A 24,067-nucleotide genomic window follows, 5' to 3' on the forward strand; every position below is an offset into this window, starting at 1 on the left:
ATGGAAGACAAATACCTGCTCCTTCCTCCTCTTACTAACTGTGGGACCCTAGGAAAGTCACTTTTTATCTATGCCTCAGTTTCCTCATCTGCAAAATGGATGGTCCCTACCGCAAGTCATTGTGAGACTCACCTGAGATGAATGGAAAGCTCTTTTTGAACCTTAAAATACTCTAAATCTCAGCTATTATACCCATGTTGTCTGAGTGTAGGGGACTGACATGGAAACAAGCAGCCAGTCTCAATGGCAGAAGGTTATCTCTGGTATCTGCCCTCGGTCTGTAAGAAGAAAGTTGTTATGGAATATTTAGCTGTTTCCTGGAGTATCCACCATTTAGCTTTCATCCAATCAGCCAACAAGGAGGTACTTTCTTTCCTATATGCCAAGCACCATGCTAGGCACCGAGAATGCAGAGACAGAGACAGTCCCTTGTCTTCAAGCGGCTGCCATTCTACTGGGAGGTAGAATGTGTATACATATAGATACTTGCATCTAGAGAGATATAAATGTATTCCCACACACGTATACACATATCCCATAGGTGTGGCAATAATATAAGTGGATGGTGGAGACATAGATATAAAACAAAGCGGAAATGTGGTAGGATTGCAAGGGAATACACCAGCTGCTGAGACCAGGAAAGGGTCTTACAGGAGGCAGTATTTGAACTTGGTATGGAAGGAAGCCAGAGATTCCCAGAGATGGAAGTGAAAAGGAAGATCTTGCCAGACACATTCAATCAATCAGTCAATCAAAACACACTTATTAAAGAGAGATGGTATGCCAAGCATTCTGCAGGGGCAGGGGGTATGGGGTACAAGAGGATTACCTCCTTATTGAGATTTATTTCTCTTGCACATCAGAAAAAAATTCAAGGAATGAATTCTAGGTTTTGTGTGTGTGTGTGTGTGTGTGTGTGTGTGTGTGTGTGTGTGTGTGTTTAATTATTGGAGTCTCCCTTTTCCTGGGGCCACTCAGCTATCATTCAACTCAACCAATGTTTACTAAAAGATGACCGTGTGCAGGTCATTGTTCAGGGCATTGAGGACAGAAAGACAGAATCCAAACAGTCCCTGTCCTCAAGATGCTCCCATTCCTCTGGGCACCAAAGTCAGTGTGAAGCCATTTAGGGAGGGAAACGAGCATTAACGATGGGAGATAGGGGAAGACTGGCAAGAAATGGGATCTATGAAATCCATAGATTCTAAGAAAGAGGAAAGAGAACTACAGATTCTAGACTTGGAATTCCAGCCAGTGGAAAGGCAGCAGGAAAGCTCTGAGAAGGTTCCTTGTAGCCTTTACCTGTTAAAGGACTGGATGATTTAGGTAGACCATTTATGAAGCACCCACTATGGGAGCCTTCATCTTCAAGGAGTTTCCTATTTTGAGTTAGCTAAGTAGCACAGTGGGTAGTTTGCTAGGAGGACTTGGCTTCAAGTCTAGCCTCAGATACTTCCTATCTGTCTGACCCTGGACAAGTCTCAACTCCAATTACCAGTCCTGGCCACTCTTTTGTCTTAGAGTTGATACTAAGGCAGAAGGTAAGGGAGGTAGAGTTTTTTTTTTTTAATTTTTTAAAAAGCTTCCTGTTTCCAGTTGATATAAAAGACATGGCCAACAGAACCATCAAATTGCTCAGTTAAATAATTTTGTTTAGAAACAGGTGATGTCGCGACATCTCTCTTAAGGCCAGCTATTCCTCTGAGGAATCTGGGTTTTGAATTTGGAAGTCAAAATATTTTGTTTCTTGAGAACCCAGAGATAAAAAAAATTAGGGAAACCAAGTAGGATTACCATCCAAACAGTGGCAAATTTGCCTTCCAGGTCCCAGGTAGATTTCTAGAAAATAAGACAGTTAAAGAATGAGGTAGGTGCCAACATTTAAAGTGGCGTTTTACGGAAAAACCATCCAGTTGAGTTTTTTCACTGTTAGAACCAGAAAGACTTAGGACTTGGGTTGGAGACCCACCTTTGACCCACTGACTTTGTCTCCCGTGGCTTTAGACCAGTGGCATTAAATTCAAAAAGGGAAGGGAGCCACCAAACCCTGTATAAGGACGCCCTGCATGTTGCCCCACTCTTGGGATGAAATTGTGAAAACTAGCTAGAGATACCCTGGTTTTCTCAGCCTTGAAGTGTCCCAGCCAACTATGGAAGGGCCAATACATATTTTCAGAGATTCACTGGTCATAGATATGCTTAAAGGGCATCTAGTTTAATTATTAATGACATCTGTGTATTATTGTGTGCTTATTTGCTTTCTTAAAGATTCTCCAATTATATTTGAGTCTTGTTCCAACTGTACTAGACCCAGAAGTGTTGTGGGCCCCCTGCAAGCCATTGAACTTGTCTACTCAAAGCAACTTTCTAATGCCTTTAAGTTACATAGAAGGTGCCAACCAGTATTGACGAAGAGAGTTTCCTCATCTGAGACTTCCCCATATCACTGAAATCCTAGCTCTTGTGCCTAGCCCTAGCATTCCTGGCTTCCCAGGTGCCATCTTTTTTTTAAGAATGTAGAATTTCATTAGTGTGGGAAATCTCTACTGAGGAAGCTGCCTGTGCTAATGTAGATGGGCACCAGTTCTGCAGCACTGAAGCTAAGAGAGCACTTGGGGTCCTAGACGATTGGCTCAAGGTCCCACAGCCAGTACGTCTCAGAGGCAGAACTTGGACCCAGGCTGGATGCTGAGTCCAGCTCCTACTACCACATCATACCACCTCATGTTCATAACTTTTGTGGTTCAGTCATTCAGTCATGTCTGATTATTCATGAATCCCAAGGACCATGGCAGACCAGTGCTGTCCGTGGTGCTTTCTTGGCAAAGATACTGAAAGGGTTTGCCATTTCCTTCTCCAGTAGATTAGAAGGCAAACAGCAGTTAAGCATCTCACCCAGGGTCAGAGAGCTGGGAAAGGTCTGAGGCTAGATTTGAACTCAGGTCCTTTGACTCCAGACCTCATGCTGTATCCACTGAGCCCCTGGATCCTAACCTTAGACCACATTAAAGACCAGAACTTTGAAACACATTATGAATCGGTTCACTGGTTTGGGGGATGTCCCACAAGGAGCTCATGCAGTTTAGCCCAGGCACTTTACAGAGGGTTCAGACTTTGCCACACTGGACATCTCCCCCTGGATTCACATGTTCATTGATGTGAAAAATCCTCTAATTGAGGAGACTCCCTCTGACAAAGCAAGTGGGCAGTTTCTCAGGAATATCTAGCCTTAGAGATTGGCTAGAAGGCACACAGTCAGCATATATCAGATGCAGGACTTGAACTCAGGTCTTCCTGATTCCAAAGTCACTGTCACCCTGCTTATCTTCCATAATATAATGTTCCCCATTTGATCTGTTCCTCTATTTCCTAGATCATCTTTGGCTCCATTTTTCTCACCCAGATTGTCATCTAGTCAATTTCCAACCTCTGAGAACATCACAACCACCCTCGATGTATTCTGAGCATAAACAACTTTGAGTATTTTTTTAATTCTGAAATTCCTGTGTTTGTTTGGCACCCCATCTGTGGTTGCCTGTGAGTTATAAAATTAAACATAACCATTCCACCAGGACATTCAAGTTTGTACAAGACGACATCTGAAGCCATTTCCAAGGTGCTGTCCAGGTGAATTTTTAACACACTTCCCATCTGTTAGTGTCACCTTAACGGGTTTGTTTTTTTAACACCTATTAAAATCACATTAAATTTGAAATGCCAGTTTTGGTAGGGAAAAGCCAGTGGTATACAAAGTGATCTCATCAGCATCCAAAATGAGCTAAGCATACCTATAGCATTGTCCTAGAGGCAAAATAAGGCACCTTAGGTGCAAGGAACCCCCGAGCTCTAATGAAATCCTATTTAACATTATTAATGAATGTTCTTTGTTTTCTGTCATTCTCATAATTGGAAAAGTGAAGCAGAGGTGACCCCTCTAACCGAGTGTTTCTGTTAACAAAGAATTAGATTAACCATTCGGAGGGACTACTTCACACTAGGGCTCTCAGCTACCCCAAGTCTATCTCTCTGATCAGCTGCCTCATAGACTTGCATACAGAACCAGATCTGATCTTGACAACAGGAAAAAAAATAACTTGATGCCACTCCATCAGGATTAAATCATGAAAAACTAGCTAGTGATACTCAGTGGCCTCAGCTTTGAGGGAGAAAAGCCAACTAAGGAAAATATTTTCAGGGATTCATAGATCATAGATCTCTTCAAAGGTCAGTTAGTTGAGCTAAATCAAGAAATTAAGTAGACTAGTTCTTAGATAATCATGCTACCATATGGTCTGTTATAATGCCCCTTTCAAGCCTATCAGACTTAATTTGGGGCTAAACAGAGCAACTTATAAGCAGGGAAGGGAAGCAAAAGGAATAGCATTTATTAACCACCTAGTATATGCCAGGCACTATGCAAAGCACTTTACAAATATTACTTCATTTATTTCTCACAAAAACCTCATGAGGCAGATGTGGTTATTATCCCCATTTTACAGTTGAGGAAAATGAGGCAAACAGAAGTTAAATGAACTACCCAATTCACACAGTGTAAAGGTGAAAATTAATGTTTGGATGATAATTTTATGAAATTCTGTGGTTGCCAATATTTATTATATCTTGAGTCAGAAATTTATTTACAAATATTTACAAATAGAGAGGAAACAATAAAGAAGAGAAATGTAAGGGGGATAGAGAAGTTATCTATACTATCAACCTAAATGTTTTGCCCTGGGCCAGCTTAATCCAGGCAGAGATTAATTAGCTCTCAAACAGGAAGACTGGTAGTGAGTAACCATGCAGCCTCCTCCAAGATGGAAGCTAGACTCTCCAGAAGCTAGGAAAGGGGTCAGCCTTTTACTCACCCAACAAAGTAATCCAAGAATCAGAGTCCAAGTAGAAGTCAAGCTCTGAGCCCACAGTCCAAGTTCCCTCAAAGACTATCTAAGACTATCTCCAGAAGACAATCTCTTCAGACTATCTTCTCAAAGACAATCTGCTCTTAAGGAGTTTCAGGGCTTGCTTTTTATGGTGACTTCTTGTCCCTTCCCCTCTTTGCAGGGGCCAATCACAGTTTCCAAATTGTCTAACTCTGCCCAGAGGGAAGTGTCTGTGGGATCGACTTCTCACCTTCTGGAGGTTAAATTCTCATCAAAAAGATTCACAGATTCCCAGTTGATTGAATTTCTAAGGGTGTGAATTCTCTAAGTACCCTGCTAGCTTCTCATCTGTCTTTTGCTGATTCAATTCAAAAGTAGACAAAGGGGTGTTAATCCTGTCTTCAGTCTAGTGAGGTACTAAGTAGGGGTACTTAAGTTAGTGCTAATTCAGGACAGACAATAGAGTAAAGAACTATCTTTCACAACAGTTAGTAAGGATCCGAAGCCAAATTTGAACCTAGATCTTTTTCTCCTCTAGACCTAGAACTCTAGACACACTATCACTAATAGAGTAAAAAGAGGCTGAATTCGCTACCAGAATATATGGGTTTAAATCCTAGTTTTGCCATGGACCTGTATGATCATAGTTAGGTACCTAAAATCATAAGTCCATGAAGTGATGAGATAGCCAATAGAGCAGTTATCATCCAGCCCTTCAACACCCAAGCTTAAAACAGTTCCAGTTACCCAAATCACATTGTCTATTTCTTTATTCCTCTTTATACATACCCTACCCCACTCACTAGGGAGAGTGACTCTAGTAGCCAAAAGAATAAGGAATTTTCTTTCCTGGTAGGAAATTGGCAACAGTCTTTTAGTCTATAAATGAGGTTAAGTCCATGGAAAACCTTAAGTCCATTAGTCATATATCCTCATGAAGAGCTCATGAAAAAAATTAATAATAAAACTCTTCTTCATCACCATAAAAGTGGTGAAAATGGCCCAATAAATATAAGCATAAAGCCCAAATGTGATTCAGAGCAATTAAAAACTAAATTATCCTGGTGCGTACAAGATTGATTGTAAGGGGTACCAAAAGATTGGTCAAAAAAAGGTCCTGGGCTGAGTGACTGTAAGTGATTGAAATAGCTGAAGGATTCCATGAAATGCACAGAGTAATGGTTCCTCCCGCATGCGGGAGTAGTGGTAGGTGAAAATTTACATTGGTGACCTTTCCACAGCTGTCTGTTAGTCTACTTAAGATAAAAGGAAGAGGAATCTCATTAGAGTCCATCATCTCTACCAATCTGAAAAAATAAAATTCAGAATAGTAACTTTATGAGGCACACATATAACATTAGCACAATTAGAGCTTCTCTGTCAGAGGATATCTAAAGTCCAAGCAATACCTGACCAAGAATCCTTTTTCCAACACTCAAAGCAGTTTCCTGCCTTCTTTCCTATCTTTTCCTCCTTCCTTCCCTTTCTTCTCTTCCTTCTCTCCTTCCTTCTCTTCCTTCTTCTCTCCCTTCTCTCCTTCCTTCCTTCCCTCCCTCCCTCCCTTTATTCCTTCCTTCCATTCCTATCATTTCTTTTTCATGGATAAAGTTCATGTGGCCTCATCAGTGATTGCTAGGTGTTCCATGACCACCTTCTTTTAGCCACTTTGTTCACTTCTTTTAAGTAGAAAGGGTTTATGCAAGGAAAGTCCCCCATATTGATGAAATCAGAAGTCTGGACCAAAAGGAGAGGGGGAGCCTTAGAGATCATATGACCTCCTCTCCTTCCCTCTCTAAATTTAGATTGGACACAATAAGGCTAAAGGTGCCATTTAAACAAAGAAATGTTATTAGGGAAATACCTTGAGGAGCAGGACTGTTTCTTTTTGTCCTCTACCCCAAGTGTCTAGCACAGGATCTGGCTCTTAGCAGATATCTAAAAAATGCTCATTGATTGAGTGATTGATCCATTGACAGAAATGGTTGTGCTAGTCAATAAGAACCAATCTAAGCAGAAACCAGTCTCCCAGGGATGCAGGAGCAGTATTAGACACCGATAGACCCATCAGCCTGGAGTAGTGGGGAGAGTCTCCTAAGGAGGCAGGCAGTGTCCCGAGACAGTGTGCGGTGCCTCTGTTAGGGGATGGTTATCCTTCCGTGTTTGTGGACATCCATCTGCTCCACGCTGTCATTATTATTGCCATTCTCATCATCACTGCTCATTCTATCTTTAAGGTTTGGAGAGTATTTTCCTTAAAAAGAATCTCTATTTTCTTTTTTTTTTTTAACCCTTACTTTTCTGTCTTGGTACAACTCTAAGGCAGAAAGGCAGGGGCTAGGCAATTGGGGTTAAAGTGACTTGCCCAGGGTCACGCAGCTAGGAAATATCTGAGGCCAGGTTTGAACCCAGCTCCAGACCTGGCACGCTACCTCTCCACAGAGCCATGCAGCTGTCCCAATAGGATTTCTTTTCGGCTTCAGTAGAACATAAAATACTTGAAGCCAGGGCTTCTGTGTTTTTGTCCTTCTATCCCCATTAGGTAGACCATAACAGGTGCTCCGTAAAGGCTTGTCAGATTGACATCATCCCTGCAGATACCCCCAGAAGTATTACTCTGGCCATTTCACAGATGAGGAATGTGAGGTTGGTAGTCCATGAAGGGGGGAAGATCTGAACTTGGGATTCTCTTATTCTCTTGTGATACAGACTGCCTCTCGTGTATGTGGGGGTGCCAGAAAGAAGAGAGGAAATGGGGCTTCCTTTTAGAGGGTTCAGGATCCCCCCTTGACTCCTCCTCCCCTAGTTCATCCATCACAGGATTCCTCCTGAAACGTACATTTTTATTACCCCAAATCAAGCATAAAAACAAATTTCCTTCAAAGTGAGATAAATATATGGGATATAATATTATATCTATATATGTTAATATCTAAATATGCATCTATGTGTGTATTTATGATATATGGGGCAGCTGGATGGCTCAGTGGATAGAGCACTGGGAGTCAGAAAATCTGAGCTCAAATATAGCATCTAACACTAGCTGTGTGACCCTCGACAAGTCATTAACCCTGTTTGCCTCAGTTTCCTCATCTGTAAAAGGCGCTGGAGAAGGAAATGGCAAATGGCTCCAATATCTCTGCCATCTACTCTGGATATAACTTGCAAACAACAATTTATTTACGCTTTAACTTTTTGCCTTTCCTTGTATCTCTGCAATTAATAAATAGTGCTTCTGCATGAAATGGAATGGATACATACTGACATGAATATATATGTACATGTGTATACATATACATGCATATGTCTATAAATATGCATGCATGTGCACCTATACATATATGTGGGTATGTGATTTTATGGGATATATAGTTTTTTATTTTATACATATAGTTTTTATAGTTTTATACATATCTATATATAATTTTTTCATTTTAATATAGTTTTTAGTTTTATACATATCGATATATAGTTTTTCATTTTAATATAGTTTTTATAGTTTTATACATATAGATATATAGTTTTTATTTTGATATATAGTTTTTAATTTTATATGTAGTTTTAATAATTTTATGCATGTGGCTATATATAGTTTTTCATTTGAATATCATTTTAATTATATATATAGTTTTTTATCATTTTATACACATAACTATATCTAGTTTTTTCATTTTAATGTAGTTTTTAATTTTTTATAGTTTCATACATATAGATATATAGATATATATAGTTATTTCATTTTAATAGATACTACTTTAAACTTTATATGTGTGGGGTCTATAGTTTTATACATATGCAGTTTTTAATTTTAATATATATAGTTTTAAATTTTACATATATAGTTTTTATCATTTCATACTTATAGATACATACTTTTTTCATTTTACTATAGTTTTTATAGTTTATACATATAGATATATAGTTTTATTTTCATATATAGTTTTTAATTTCATATGTAGTTTTAATAGTTTGATGCATGTGGCTATATATTTTTTCATTTAAAATAGTTTTTAATTTTACATACAGGTTTTTATAGTTTTATACATATAACTACATATAGTTTTTTCATTTTAATAGAAACCATTTTAAATTTTATATTGTGATTTTTATAGTTTTCTACATATAGTTTTTATTTTAATATATATATATATATAATTTTCAGTTTTACATATGTCGTTTTTATAGTTTTATACATACATATAGGTTTTTTTTTATTGTAATACATCCATCCACATAAGCCTTTCCAAGAGATGAGTGGGAAAGCTAAAGATGATAAAGCCGAGACTTCCCAAGAAATCGAGACTAGGAAAGGAACCACAAATCCTCCGAGCCGAGGACTCTCTTTTGTTCTTTGTGTTTGTCTTCCTTTGATGAGAACAAGGACCTTCCCCAGAGCAGGGGGTCATCCTGGGAAGCACTTTGTGACCATCATGAATTCCTCTTTCCTTGTTCTCCTGGGACTTTGCCTGTTTTGTGGGTACGTCTATAGGGGCCCTGTCCCACCTTTGTGATGAGTCAGTGTGGACCCGGAGTCCATTACATCTGCTATGTGGAAAGCATCCCTCCTGAAATTTTTGAGTTGCCTTGCTCGCACTCTTTGGAGCAGCTGCACACCACTAATGACTTCCCTTATTAGGCAGGCCCCTCACTCTGAGGTTTTGAAACACGCAGTGCAGAATAATTTGGCTTGTCAATAACCCGGAGAGAAAGAATTGGTCCAGGCATAAGACATACATCTTCGAGAAGGGTCACTGGAGAGGGTGACACCCGTGCACAATGAAGAGGCAAGGGGCGGGGTGGAATCGAAGCTCCTTTGTTAGGGTCTTACATGCCCCTGTAAGGATGACTTTATTAGCTCTAACCAATGTACCGTTGGCTCAGAGTCATAATGATCATCTTCCCTTCACCTTCATGGTGCTTTCTGTTCTTCTTATTCCGTAGAGCAAGAGTTCTTAATGTGGCATCCACAAGCTTGTTTTTTAAGATATTAAGCTACCTTTTTTCGAAAGAATTGGCTTCCTTCATTTCTCTCTTTCTCTGTGTTTTATTTTGTGTATTTAAAAACCTTATTTGGAGGAGGAGTCTGTAGCCTACACTGGGAAGCCAATGGAGCGTCTATGACCAAAAACAAAAATTAAGAACCCTTGTCCTACTTTCTATTTAATAAATAGTTATACATGTACAAATATATGTGCTGTATGTATCCTCTTGATCCAACCACTTTCCAATAGAATGGAATCTCTCAGAAGTCAGGAATATTTGGTTCTTGTCTTTATTTCCCCAGTACGTAACATGGTACCTGACACTTTCTAAGCATTTAAGGACTACTTGCAGAATGGAAATAAATACAATGTTCCTATACCTCATTACAACCACCATATTGTAAGCCCAGAAGCCCTCTCTGGTTCTCTGCTATCGACCCTGAATATATTTTGTATACACCTGTTTATTTCTATGCTAACTTTTTGCCTATCTTTGTATCATAATTCTTACTAGCTTAGCACAATGCCTACCACATAGTAAGTGTTTAATAAATAATTGGTTTCTTTGTGTCTCCCCCCAGTATTTGGCACAATGTCTTCCACATAGAAGTCAATTAGTAAAGGTTTCTGGTTGAAATAGAATAGACCCAGGAACTGCTAAGACTTACAGAAGCTATCTGAACACAATAAAGGAAGCTCTGAGTAGTCAAAGAAGGATCAATTGCCGGGGCAACTTGGTGGTTCAATGGATAGAGAGTCAATCCTAGAGATGGTGGGTCTTTGGTTCAAATTTGACTTCAGACACTTCCTAGCTGTGTGACTATGGGCAAGTCACTTAACCCCCATTTTCTAGCCCTTATTGCTACTCTGCCATGGAATGGAAACTTCATAGACAGAAAGTAAGAATTAAAAAAAAAAGAAATATTAATTGTTCATGGGTAAGTAAAGTCAATATAATAAAAACAACAATGTTAAATAAGTTAATTTAATTACTTAATGTCGTACCAATCAAATCATCACTTTAAAGAACTAAAAGAAAAACTAATGAATGCTAAAATTCATCTGGGGAAACAAAGGGAAAAGAATATCAAAGGAATTAATTTTTTAAAACTGAGAAAGAAGGGTCATAGCAGTCCCACATCTGAAACTATATTACAAATCTCTAATCATAAAAAAACAACAGTTTAGAAATATAGGAGTCAACCAGTGAAACAAATAAGGTTCACACAGAAGCAGATGAGCACACCAGCCTAGTGTTTGTTAAATCCAAAGATCCCAGCTATTAGAGTTGTTACTATTCAGTCATTTCAATTGCATCTGACCCTTTGGGACCCCATTTGGAATTTTCTTGGCAAAGATACTAGAATTGTTTCACCATTTTCTTATCCAGATTTTTGGACAGATGAGGAAGCTGAGGCAAACAGGGTTAAGTGGCTTGCCCAGGGTCTCTTAACTAGTAAGTGTCCGAGGCTAGATTTGAACTCGGGAAGATGAGTTTTTCCTATCCACTGTGTCACCTCCCTGCCCTAGTTAGAGTAAGAACTCATTATGAAGACAAAATTTGTTGGGAAAACTGGAAGGCAAACTGGTAGACACGAGGCATAGAACAACATCTAACAACATATACCAGGAATACTCTAAATAGGCGCTTGGCATGAACATAAAGGAGAGTATCATAAATATACTTAAGAAGCTCAGAAGAAATTATCTGTAAGGTCTATAGCTAGAGGAAGAGTCCATAATCAAAGGAGATTAATTAGCTCACAGGAGGGAAAATCGACAATTCTGATTCCATAGAATTTTTTTTATGTACAAAAATAGGTTTAGCAGTTGTTTTCATGGTGGCAAAGAACTGGAAATTATGGGGATGCCTGTCAATTGGGGAATTATTCAACAAGCTGCAGTACATGGTTATGATTGAATACTATTGTGGCGTAAGAAATGAAGGGGATGATTTGAGAAACGCTTAGGAAGGCTTGTTTGAACTGATTCAAAGTGAAGCAGGCTGACCCAGGAGAATGATTTGTACCATAACAACTACATTTTTAAAATGATTGACTTTGAACTCTGATCAACACAACCCCAAGTACAGCTCCAGAGCACCAATGATAAAACATGATTCCCACTTTCTGAGAGTGAAATGAACTCAAAGTGCAGATTGAGACTTTTTTTTAGCATGGTTAATGTGGAATTTGTTTTGATATTCATTATTAAAAATGTAAGATTAAAAATTAATATCCAACAACTCCAAGTATTCTATTTTATAAGATTTATTAGTAATCACTTGAAGTAGTGGAAAGTGATAGCTGGAGTTTCCCAGACTGAGGAGAGAGGGAGAGAGAGAGAGAGAGAGAGAGAGAGAAAGAGAGAGAGACAGAGAGGCAGAGAGGGAGGGGGAGGGGTAGAGAGAGAGAGAGAGAGAAGAAGAAGAGAAGAAAAGAGAATGAGAGGAGTTACAAAACCTTTTATCTACAAAACCTAAGGACATACGTAACACAGGGACAAAAAAGGAATGCTGGGAAATGTAATTCAAGGGTACAAAATTCTAATTACATGAAATCCCCCCTGGGATTCTTTGGGAGACTAGTCTCCCCAGTGGATCATGTAAACATAACCAACTTATAACTTTAAAAATCTTTAATTAATGGTATATACAATATTGCAGTTTCTAAAGGAAAATTACAATATAACATGATTTGGGTTTTTTTGTGATTTCTCAATGGAAGGGAGTGAGGGGAAGACAAGGCAGGTCTAGATTTAAAAACAAAAATTAATGACTGTGAATACACTAACACTTTAGCAATAAATCTTTTAAGAAGTCACTGGGGATAGAGGACCAGCTTCAATGTCAGGAAGCTGCAGGATTGAGTCCTGCCTCTGACCCTGGATGTGTGACCACAGGTCAGCATTCAGCAACTTTCAGAGACCCTTAGTTATGGTCGAGCTGCTGATCTGCACTGGTAGAAGAAGCATCTGCACCAAGAATTCTCCTCTGTTGAGGAGGTCGGAGGCCAGAGATAAAACCCAAATAAGATCATAGAAGGAAAAGAACTGCCTACACAACCAGAGGTTTAATGTGTTCCCAGCAATGCAAAGCACGTCCTCTAATCGCCTGTTTCCCATTTGTTTTCTTCACCAGGAAGTCCAACGTTGTACCGCTGATATGAACATCACGGCCGAACATTCCAATCACCCAGATAACAAGCACAAAAACAGATACATCAACATTTTAGCATGTGAGTAATAAACTAAAATCTAATCAACCAAGAGTAAATGATGAAATGTTCACACTGGATGCTGACTGAGAACCAAACAGTGAAAAACCAGGGTGCCAAAAGAGAGAGAGAGAGGCAGACAGACAGACAGACAGAGACAGGGAGGGAGGGAGGGAAGGAGGGAGGGAGGGAGGAAGGGAGGGAGAGAGAGAGAGACAGGGGAAGAGAGAGAGACAGACAGAGACAGAGAGGGAGGGAGGAAGGGAGGGGGAGGGGGAGAGAGGGAGGGAGAGAGAGACAGGGAGGGAGGGAGGAAGGGAGGGAGGAAGAAAGGGGGAGAGAGAGAGAGAGAGAGAGAGAGAGAGAGAGAGAGAGAGAGAGAGAGAGAGAGAGAGAGAGAGAGATGGGGAAGAGACAGACAGACAGACAGAGACAGAGAGGGAGGGAGGGAGGGAGAGAGGGAGGGAGAGAGAGACAGGGAGGGAGGGAGGAAGGGAGGGAGGAAGAAAGGGGGAGAGAGAGAGAGAGAGAGAGAGAGAGAGAGAGAGAGAGAGAATAGAAAGAGAGAGAGAGAGAGAGAGAGAGAGAGAGAGAGAGAGAGAGAGAGAGAGAAATTACAGAAAGCAAGCAAGCAGGAAACACAAGCTAATCTCTCATTAGCCCAGCCACAACAACCAAGGGACACGGACTGAGTGGGAACATTTTCTCCTCCGTTAGCCCTCATCGGGCTGCCAGAGTTCAGGGAGCTTAATCAGGGGGCAAGAAGGCAATGTTCCAGTCCCTCAGAACCCACCATACAACGTGACTCCACAACAAACAACAACATTTTGCATGTTTCCCAAAAGCTCATGGGAGGTGGCTGAGTTTCCAAACTCAAATAAGCTTGTAAGAATGAGGGTGTCGCTTGGATCCCCCAGTGGTGAGCTCTCTTGGGGTCATTATTGAACTAAGGAGGATGTGAGTCTTTGGAGGTGGTCAACATGGCGGACCTTGACTATTGCGTGAGGCACTTTGCAAACTTTAAAGCATTCTTCGAATGTTAACTAGCTATTCCTAGCTATGTGACCCTGGGCGAGACACGTACCCCACCATTGCCTCACCCTTTCCTTTCTGTCTTAACAGTTGTTACGAGAATAGAAAGCATGGGTTTTAGAAGGAAAAAAAGAAGAATCTTACAAAACGTTCCCTTTCTCTTTATCCCCAGTGTTTAGTACAGTGCCTAGCACAGAACAGATGCTTAACAAATGTTTGTGGATTCTGCCATTTGCCACAAAAGCAGGCTTGGCAAATTGGATTCATAATAATAATAGCTAATAGTGCTTCCTTTGAGCTAGGCACAAAATACACTATAATTATGATCTCATTTGATCCTCACACCTCAGGGAGTGGGGGGTAGGTGTTATTATTCCTATTTTATTATTATCAATATAATATATTATATATTATACATAATAATATAATATAAAATAATATAATATATATTATTATCCCTATTACATATGGGGAAACTGAGTCAAACAGAGTTTTTAAATTACTAACCCAGAGTCACACAATTAATCAATGTCTAAGGCTGGATTTGAACATGACTAAGTGACCTGTCACATCTTCCATATCTGTACAGGGGGTCACATTTGGTCTCCTGTGGTTGAGAGGGTCAGGATAAGTGACCTTCACAGATGGCACTTGAACTGGACCTTGAGGGACCTAAAGACTTCGGCTCTTGGAATAAAGGGGCTCCAGGTAGAGGGAAGCACAGAAGTCAAGGCGCCAAGGTGTCCAAGATAGACAAGAGCCAGTGGACTATGCCAGGTCATCCAAATCGCCAGATTGCTTTTGTGGCAAGTGGCAGAGTCCACAAACATGTGTTAAGCACCTCCTCTGTGCCAGGCACTGTGCTACACACCAGGGAGACAGAGAAAGGGACCATTGTGTAAGATTCTTCTTTTCTCCCCCCAAAACCCATACTTTCTGTCCTAGAACTACTGTTAAGACAGAAAGGCAGGGGCCAGGCAATGGGGGTTGTCTTGCCCAGGGTCGCACAGCTGGGAAGTGTCTGAGGCCAGACTTGAACCCAGGACCTCCCCACCCCAGACCTGACACTCTATCTACTGGGCCACCCAACTGCTCCTGTAATGTTCTTCTCAAGTAGCCCCAGTTACTGCTGGAACCACGTTTTAAACCTGAGCCACTGGGAAATGAGCTGACTTGACGGAGACAGCCCCAACATACGTGGGCACCGATGCATGCGATGACTGACCTTAAGCAGATCTGCTCTGGCTTGCACTAGTCTGGGCTCGGTGCCTCTCTCTAAGCAGAAGTGTACGTTTGCTTTGGCAATTCTATTTCCAGCCAGGATGGAAGCAGTCACAGCTCCTGACTGACCTAACGGAGGGTCTCCTGCTTGGTAGTCACACTGAGGCATCTTTTGTTCCTAAGACAAGATTCAAAAGAGTCTCAGATCAAGTTCCTGGAATCAGACTCTGCCATCTATTTAAAACAAACGTTCAGGGGCAGCAAAGTCACTCAGTGGAGTGAGAGCCTGACCTAGAGATGGTAGATCCTGGGTTCAAATCTGGCCTCAGACATTTCCTTGTTGTGTGACCCTGGACAAGTCACTTAACACCCATCTAGGCTAGCCCTTACTACTCTTCTGCCTTGGAACCAATCCACAGTATTGATTCTAAGATGGAAAGTAAAGCTTTATATGTAAATATAATATATGATTTATATAATATATAATATACATAAATGTATAAAATATAAATATCACATGTTATAATGTGCACAATATATATCTAAATATCTAAAATATTTATAATATAAATAAAATGTATAAAATATATAACATGTATAAATATATATTATGTGTATAATATATACTATCTAAATATCTATAATATAAATATAATATGTTATATATAATACATATATATATAACATCCACTCTGAGACTTAACTAATATGTTGTTAGTTTTAGTGAATTGCCTTTTCTTTCTTTTATTCTTTGTAACAAAGGAAGACTCACTCTTGTAGGTGGGTAGGGAAGGATATGTTTAAAAATAAGATGAAAAAACAAAAGATAGATAAAATCCCCCCTTCTCAATATTCCTGTCTTCTCTTGAATAACGTCCTTTTTTTTTTGACAAATTTTACCCCCACAGATGACCACAGTCGAGTGAAATTAAGGCCTTTACCAGGAAAAGATTCTAAGCACAGTGACTACATTAATGCAAACTATGTTGACGTAAGTTGGAACCCTTCTATAAGCGTGGCATGAAAATGGAGAATAAGTAACTTGGCAGATGTTCCCATGTTCTCTCTGCAGCCCTAGGTGGGCTTGTCTTCAGATCCTCAAAAGACCTGATCTGGGGAGGCTTTTAGATCATTCATTGACCTGCTTGCTGTTGGGGAAGCTGCTCTTGTCTGACATGGCGCCATGTTTGTTTTTGAAGGGCTACAACAAAGCGAAAGCCTATGTGGCCACACAGGGACCTCTCAAGTCGACATTCGAAGATTTCTGGAGAATGGTTTGGGAGCAAAACACTGGAATCATCATTATGATCACAAATCTTGTGGAGAAAGGAAGGGTAAGATCCTCTATTCTTGAACCTTAATCCCACTGTCCACAGTCTCTAATCAAAATCAACTTTTTGGATAATGAGACTCCATACAATAGAGGAGGTTAGATTTAGGGTCTAGAGACCTGAATTCAAATCTCAGCTCTGCTATCCACTTTACTATCTTAATGATCATAGTCAAGTCACATCCCTCCCCTGGTCACCCTTTTCCCTCAGCTGTAAAATAAAGAGTTAGAATCAGATTGTATGTTGCTGTAACAAAAAGAATGCCAATTTGGAGTTTAAACTACCTCTGGAAAACAACTGAGATTCAATCCCCAACCTGATTTATTCCCTCCTTTTGGCCTCTCCCAAGTGCCTGACTTATTCCTTGCCTCAGTTTTGCTGTGTCATATGAGAATCGACTGACAAAGTAAAATCAGGAAGAAATCAATTTAAATCCTTCCTCTTTCCCTTGACAGCTGTGTGTGACTCTGGGCAAGTCACCTCATCTCCCTGATTCATCTATAAAATGGATATAATAGCACATATAGTCCCCGCCTCTCTGTTTTTACAAGGCTCAAATCATGAACAGAAAATATTTTCAAACACTAAAGAACTATGTCAACTACTCTTACTCCATCTTATCTTTTTCCATTCAATGTTTGAGGAGCAACAGGCAGGCCTCGGCTACCTGGATGATGGAATGAATGAGGAAGGGAAAAGTAAAAACATAGGGAAAGCTAGAAAGGGGGTGAGACTCCTGTCTTCATTTCGTGACCAAAAATACACTCCCCATTTTCACAAGTAAACACAGAAGTCATGTTTCCCCCAGTAGCTCCAAGAGTCAGATCCACTGAGCCCAGTCTCTATGGTCACAGGAAGCCAAGATTTGGATTGCATGGTAGAGAGAGGTATGGTATTTGTGGGTCTTAAACTGCATCCCCCAGCATGCCCTGGGGTCCCTCTCTACTACTTCCTGGCGTGGATTCGTCTTGAATGGACCAATCCTGTGCTGGGGGGAGGGACCACACACACCCCTACTTCCTGGCATTAGATTGGTCTTGAATTGGACCAATCCCGTGCTAGGAAGGTGGCGCCCCTCATTTCCTGGCACACTATTGGTCTATATAAGAACCAATCCCGCACCTAGGAGGGAATTTTGAATCTAATTTGTTTCAAAGTTGAGAGTTAGTGAATTCAGATGGGGGGGGGTTATATATATATATATATAATAAAGTTTTTTTTTAAGGCTCAAAAGGGTAGAATTTTTTTTTTTTTTAGTATCTTCAGATTGGAATACCACTGGCTGGAACTCGAGATGGGAAATCCCTCCTGCCAATGCAGGCTACCATCTTAGACCCCAGACTGTGCACATGTGGGACCTAAACCTTGGTCCTCCTGATTTCTAGATGGCCAGCTCCCTCTCGTCTCTTCCTATCACAATGCTTCTGTCATGCCCACTAAATGCTATTTAAGATGACTGGCTTTCCTATGCTTTGGAGTCAAGAAGGGTTCAAACACTGCCACTGACATGTATTTGCTATGATGTAGGGCAAGTCCTTTAACCTTTGAGCCTTGGGCAACTCCCTGGGATTTATTCACTAAAGTCATAAATGGGTTCAGAGCTATATTGTTGTAGAGAATTATTCATACTAGAAGTTCCTTGTGTTTGTTTTGTCACGTGTCCTTTAAGTATTAGAATAGAAGCCAGCAGGCATCTAGGTGACTCAGTGGATTGAGAGTCAGACCTAGAGATGGGAGGTCTTGGGTTCAAATCTGTGTTGGTTAGTGGAGGTGAGAATGGGGAGGTGACTAAGGGACTTTGGGAATCAAGCAGCAGGTTCCATTCAAGTACAACCGAATCAGGAAACCACTGCAACTCCCCTCAGACACTGCCTTGCTGTGTGACCCTGGGCAAATCTCTTAACTCCCATTATCTAGCCCTTAACCACTCTTCTGCCTTGGAACCAATGCTTAGCATTGACTTCAAGATGAAAGCTAAGGGTTTGTTTGTTTGTTTATTTTTTAAAGACATCTCTTTAAATGCATATTTCTTTTATTCTAACTAATAGACTGCTTTCTTCTGTTTTTCTTTCCTTCTCTCTCCCCCTTCTCTTTCCTTCCTTCCTTTCTTCTTCATTTCTTCTGTCCCTCTTCTTTCTGTCTTTCCTCCTTTCTCTCCTTTCCTTTCTTCTCTTTCCTTCTTTATTTCTCTTTCTTCCCTCCCTCATTTTCTTCCCTCCATCCCTCCTCTTTCTTCCTTCTTTCCTTTCTTCCTTCCTTCCCTTCCCTCAGAGAAAATGTGACCAGTACTGGCCAACAGAGAACAGTGAGGAATATGGAAACATTATCGTCACACTGAAGAGCACAAAGATTCACGCCTGCTACACTGTCCGTCGTTTTTCAGTCAGAAATACTAAAGTGAAAAAGGTTTGTGAGTGGGTCACCTGAACCTCTTCCCTTGCACCATTTTGGAAATTCTGAGAAGGGCTTTTGACTTGTTTTGTAGGTAGCTGTTTTGGTTGTGTGTGTGTGTGTGTTTTAATGCATCTTCTTTAAAATAGCGACATCAATGTTTTAAAGCCCTATTGCATCTGTGTTGGGGAAAACGCTCTTAAGCCTCCATTTCCCCATCTGGAAAATGGGGATAATAAGAACAACTTCTTCTCATGAGGATTATATGAGTTAACATTGAGGATGTGCTTTACAAGCCTTAAAGAGCTGTAGAGATGCTAGCTCTGATTGTTATTGCTGTTATTTAGTAACATCATCATGCCCTAAAACATTTACTTCTGGTCCACAGCTTTCTATCTCAAAGAAATTCTTTGCATCTTTCTGTGTAGGGCCAGAAGGGAAACCCTAAAGGTCGCCAGAATGAAAGAATTGTGATCCAGTATCACTACACCCAGTGGCCTGACATGGGAGTGCCAGAATATGCCCTCCCCGTGCTGACCTTCGTCAGGAGGTCGTCAGCAGCCAGGACGCCAGACATGGGGCCCGTGCTCGTCCACTGCAGGTGAGCCCAGCTTCCCAGGGCTCCACAGGGCATGGCAGCTAGCCAAGAGGAGAACCTAGGGCAAAGTGCCAGGAAGGCTTCATGTTTTTCCCGGGGCCCTAGAGCTAGTATCAGTCACAGGATCACCCAATGGAGACCATGGGAAGGGCAGTGTGGGGCAGTGGAACAAACTAGGTTTGCAGTCAGAAGACATACGTCAGCTTGAGTCCTAGTGGTGTGCCACTGGTGTGCCTTTGAGCAAGTCACTCAACTTCCTTGAGCCTCAGTTTCCTCATCTGTAAAAGAGGAGGTCATTGTCAATGGCCAAGGAGGTTCCTTCTTGTTCTTTTTACATTTTTTAACTTAAGTATCTTGAAATAATAATTTAAAATTTGCACATAATTTACAAGTAAAATAACCTTAAAAATCTCTTCCCACTCTTGTGAGCTCTTTTCATTTTCGTAAACATTACAATAGAATCAATAAGAATATCCCCCAAGAAGCCACATTGCTGAAGACCTACTATGCATATCACCAACCCACCCACACACAGTTCTGTCAAAATGGCCCCTGTAAGCAGGACCATTACCCAAAGAGAGGGCATGTGAATGTGGGTTCCCTCTGTGAGGCATTTGAGGGGCCAGCGGAGGAGCGCCGATGGGCATCCCATCACCTCGCTGTCCGCGGTTTCTTTCAGCGCCGGAGTGGGCAGGACGGGCACCTACATCGTCATAGACAGCATGTTGCAGCAGATCAAAGACAAAAGCACAGTTAACGTCCTGGGATTCTTGAAACACATCAGGACGCAGCGGAACTACCTCGTCCAGACGGAGGTAAGCCAGGAACAGGGCAGGATGCCCTTCTGGGATCCAGCCACAGGCTGCTAGGTGAGTTCCTCCCAGAGAGGAGGGTCACCAGGTGTGCCGTGATCTCCTGGGGATTGGTGGGAGCAGAGGCAACCTCTCCTCGAGGCTTGGGGCACGGGAAGGAGGGTTGGGTTTGGAGGTAGAGCGCCAAGGGTAGACCCTCACTTTGGCTACCACTGAGGGGGGGTGACCTTAGACAAGTTATTTCTCCTCTCAGAAACTCAGTTTCCCCTTCTGTAAAAGGAAGTCTCTTGGCATGCTGTGTTAAGAAACCAGATTCTTTGCCAAGAAAACCCAAGTTCCTTGAGGGCTGTTTCATTACATTTGCACTCACAGTACCTGCCGTAGAGCAGGATCTTAATAAATGCTTTATTGATTGAAGAGTGAGAGCAGAAGACGGACAAGGACAGAGAAAAGCTGGCCAGCTTCATTACTCTCATATTAAATTTAATATATCCATTTTTAAAGTATGTAACAAGAGCTTAATATTCAAGGAAAAAAAGAGAGAGACTATGATGTGCCTGGCCCCCGTGCCTAGGTTCTGTGCTCAGGATTTACTCTATTTGAGAAAGAAAAAGACTTTGATTAAACAACTAAAGAATGTGGCAAGTTAGGTCTATGTATATATATTTAAGCATGCATAGATATAGATTTTATGCATATAAAATTTTGATATTGTTCAATCATCTTTGAGTAATGTCCAGCCCTTCATGACCCCATTAGAGGTTTTCTTGGCAAAGACACTGGAGCGATTCACCATTTCCTTCTCCAGCTCATTTTACAGAGAAAGAAACAGAGGCCAACAGAGTGAAGTGACTTGCCCAAGGTCGTACAAATAGTGTCTGAGTCCAGATTAGAATTCAAATCTTTCTGTTCTAAGTCTGAAATTCTATCCACTGTACCACCTAGTTGCCCAATATGTGTGTGTTTGGGTATAGAAATTATATTCTATTTTAGAATAATTCTAATAAGTATTATTATTGATATATTATATAGTATATATAAATACATTATATATAATATATATACATTATTAGAATATTCTAGTAAAAATATTCTAATAAATAATACAATATACAAAAACTCATGACCTGACCCTCTCTTATTTTATCATTGCTTAAGAATTATATGTGTGTATATATATATATGTTATATGCATATATTTCATGCACACTTACATAAATGTACATAATATATAAATATACACTAATATATTACACAAGTGGATGTATATACCTATAAGCGGTGTATATGCTAAAAGAATCCAGTGTAAGAGACAGCAGATTGTGGATTCATCTGGGAGAGCTTCCTGGAGGAGGTCTCCGTGATTGTCCATCAACCATCACTGATTATCTGATCCTCTAATCTTGCCATGCAGGAGCAGTACATTTTTATTCATGATGCCTTGTTGGAAGCCATTCTGGGAAAGGAGACAGAAGTCGCCTCCAATCAGCTGCATAGCTACGTCAACAGTATACTCATCCCTGGTGTGGGAGGGAAGACACGTCTAGAAAAACAGTTCAAGGTAAGAAGGGCAGAATGGCCAAGAAAGAGTTGCAGAGTGGAGAGAACGTTGGGTTGAAGCCACGCTGGGCTGTGCGTCCTGCCCCCTTACTGACAAATCCCTTCTGAACCTCAGACTATGATGGCAGATCTTTGGCCTCTCCCAGCCTTAAATCAATGATCATCTCTGCCCTACTGCAGAGAGACAAAATGTATTCACAGGCAAAATTCCGTGACTGTACTTGAGTTGGATTTAACATGGCGGCCAAGGGAAAGGAATGGTTTCACAGAAGCATAGAATAGAGGCTCTGCGACCGAATGGCCAGTTGGCACAACCCAAAAAGGAAAGCTTGTTGTTATTGTCATTAACAGCTAGTACCTGACTGGGCCCCACACAGAGAAAAGCAGATTTTCCTAGAGAATTTGGCCGTTTAGAAAATGGAGAATTTAGAGAAGTAACCAAAGCATCAGAATCCTCCTTATCCACGTTCTTGATTGGTTTGTCCAATAACTATTGATTAATTTCCTCCTTAGCTGGCCTCATTGATTCTTGTTTAATATAGAAAATTTCTAGATCCTTCTTTGCAAAAATAGTCTTTAAAAAAACTATTGCCAGAGGTACCCACATGACTTAAGAGATTGAGAGCCAGGCCTAGAGATAAGAGGTCATGGGTTTAAATCTGGCTGAAGATCTTCCCAGCCATATGACCCTGGGCAAGTCACTTGACCCCCATTGGCTCATCTTTACTGTTCTTCTACCTTGGAACCAATCCGCAGTATTCATTCTAAGATGAAAGGTAGGGTGTTTTTCTAAGCTGTTTTCATGGGTGACTCACCTTATCTTCAATAAACAGCAAATACTTAATGGGTCTATTTAATGTGTAATAAATAATTGCATTTATATTCAGATATAAGCATAGCTCTAGATGATGAGATATTGATTCAGATCATGTAAGCAGAGTGTTTCCAATTTTCTTTTAAATATTAGCTTAAAGCTTTAACAGCTCATAGAAAGAGGTAAGAAAAGCAGAAAGAGTTATCCCTCCCCCCAAAAAGCACCGTGAGTCTTTTTCATAAAGGTCTGATTTTAAGCCTCTAGATGGGTTCAAGGCCCACTGTGTCATCTGCGTTAGTTGTTCACCTTAAGTTTACTGCAAAGCTTCTGCTTTACTTATAGAAGAAATGGAGAAGCTTTGTGACCTGGTCAAGGCAGTTAAACTCAGTTGCCCAGCCCTTCCCACTCTTCTGCCTTAGACTGATGCTCAGCATCAATTCTAAGACAGAAAGTAAGATGGAGGGAAGGGAGGGAAGGAGGGACAGGAGGGGGAGAGACAGAGACAGAGAGACAAGAGAGAGAGATGGAGTGAGAGGAGAGGGAGAGAGAGACAAAGAGAGAGACGGAGGGAGGGAGAGAGACGGAGGGAGGGAGAAAGACAGAGAGCCAAGAGAGAGAGACGGAGTGAGAGGAGAGGGAGAGAGAGACAAAGAGAGTGACAGAGGGAGGGAGAGACACAGAGACAGAGAGAGAGATGGAGGGAGGGAGAGACACAGAGACAGAGAGAGAGAGACAGAGGGAGGGAGAGAGACAGAGAGACAAGAGAGAGAGACGGAGTGAGAGGAGAGAGAGAGACAAAGAGAATGACAAAGGGAGGGAGAGAAACAGAGACAGAGAGAGATGGAGGGAGGGAGAGAGACAGAGAGACAAGAGAGAGAGATGGAGAGGGAGAGAGAGAGACAAAGAGTGACAGAGGGAGAGAGAGACACAGAGAGAGAGACAAAGGGAAGGAGCGAGACAGAGAGACAAGACAGAGACAGAGAGAGAGACAGAGAGGAGAGGGAGAGAGAGACATAGAAAGACCGAAGGAAGGAGAGAGAGATTCAGAGAGGAGAGAGTGGGAGAGGGGGAAAGAGACAGCAAGAAGAGGCAGTGTGAATATAGTGGCCAAAATAATGTCAAGATGGCGGCAGCATATGACCAATCTGGGCAGTTTTCCTTTCTGTGGTTATATCCCCTCCAGAAATAAGCTCCCCTCATTTGAATCTCTGCTCCAGAAACGATACTGCAAGGC

General features: G+C 41.1%; 1 protein-coding gene across 2 annotated transcripts in view; it reads left to right on the forward strand.

The window, feature by feature from the left end:
• PTPRG (protein tyrosine phosphatase receptor type G) overlaps positions 1 to 24,067 on the forward strand; it is an 822,458-nt gene that overhangs the window by 768,946 nt on the left and 29,445 nt on the right. For both annotated transcript variants that reach the window (XM_007499993.3, XM_007499994.3), the window contains 7 exons: positions 12,999 to 13,095; positions 16,236 to 16,318; positions 16,527 to 16,661; positions 18,930 to 19,064; positions 19,478 to 19,650; positions 20,327 to 20,462; positions 21,874 to 22,020. In XM_007499993.3, coding sequence (XP_007500055.1) covers positions 12,999 to 13,095; positions 16,236 to 16,318; positions 16,527 to 16,661; positions 18,930 to 19,064; positions 19,478 to 19,650; positions 20,327 to 20,462; positions 21,874 to 22,020 — 906 coding nt within the window. The remainder of the gene's footprint in view (positions 1 to 12,998; positions 13,096 to 16,235; positions 16,319 to 16,526; positions 16,662 to 18,929; positions 19,065 to 19,477; positions 19,651 to 20,326; positions 20,463 to 21,873; positions 22,021 to 24,067) is intronic.

Source organism: Monodelphis domestica, chromosome 7, assembly GCF_027887165.1.
Source record: "Monodelphis domestica isolate mMonDom1 chromosome 7, mMonDom1.pri, whole genome shotgun sequence".
In the NCBI taxonomy this organism is placed as follows: domain Eukaryota; kingdom Metazoa; phylum Chordata; class Mammalia; order Didelphimorphia; family Didelphidae; genus Monodelphis; species Monodelphis domestica.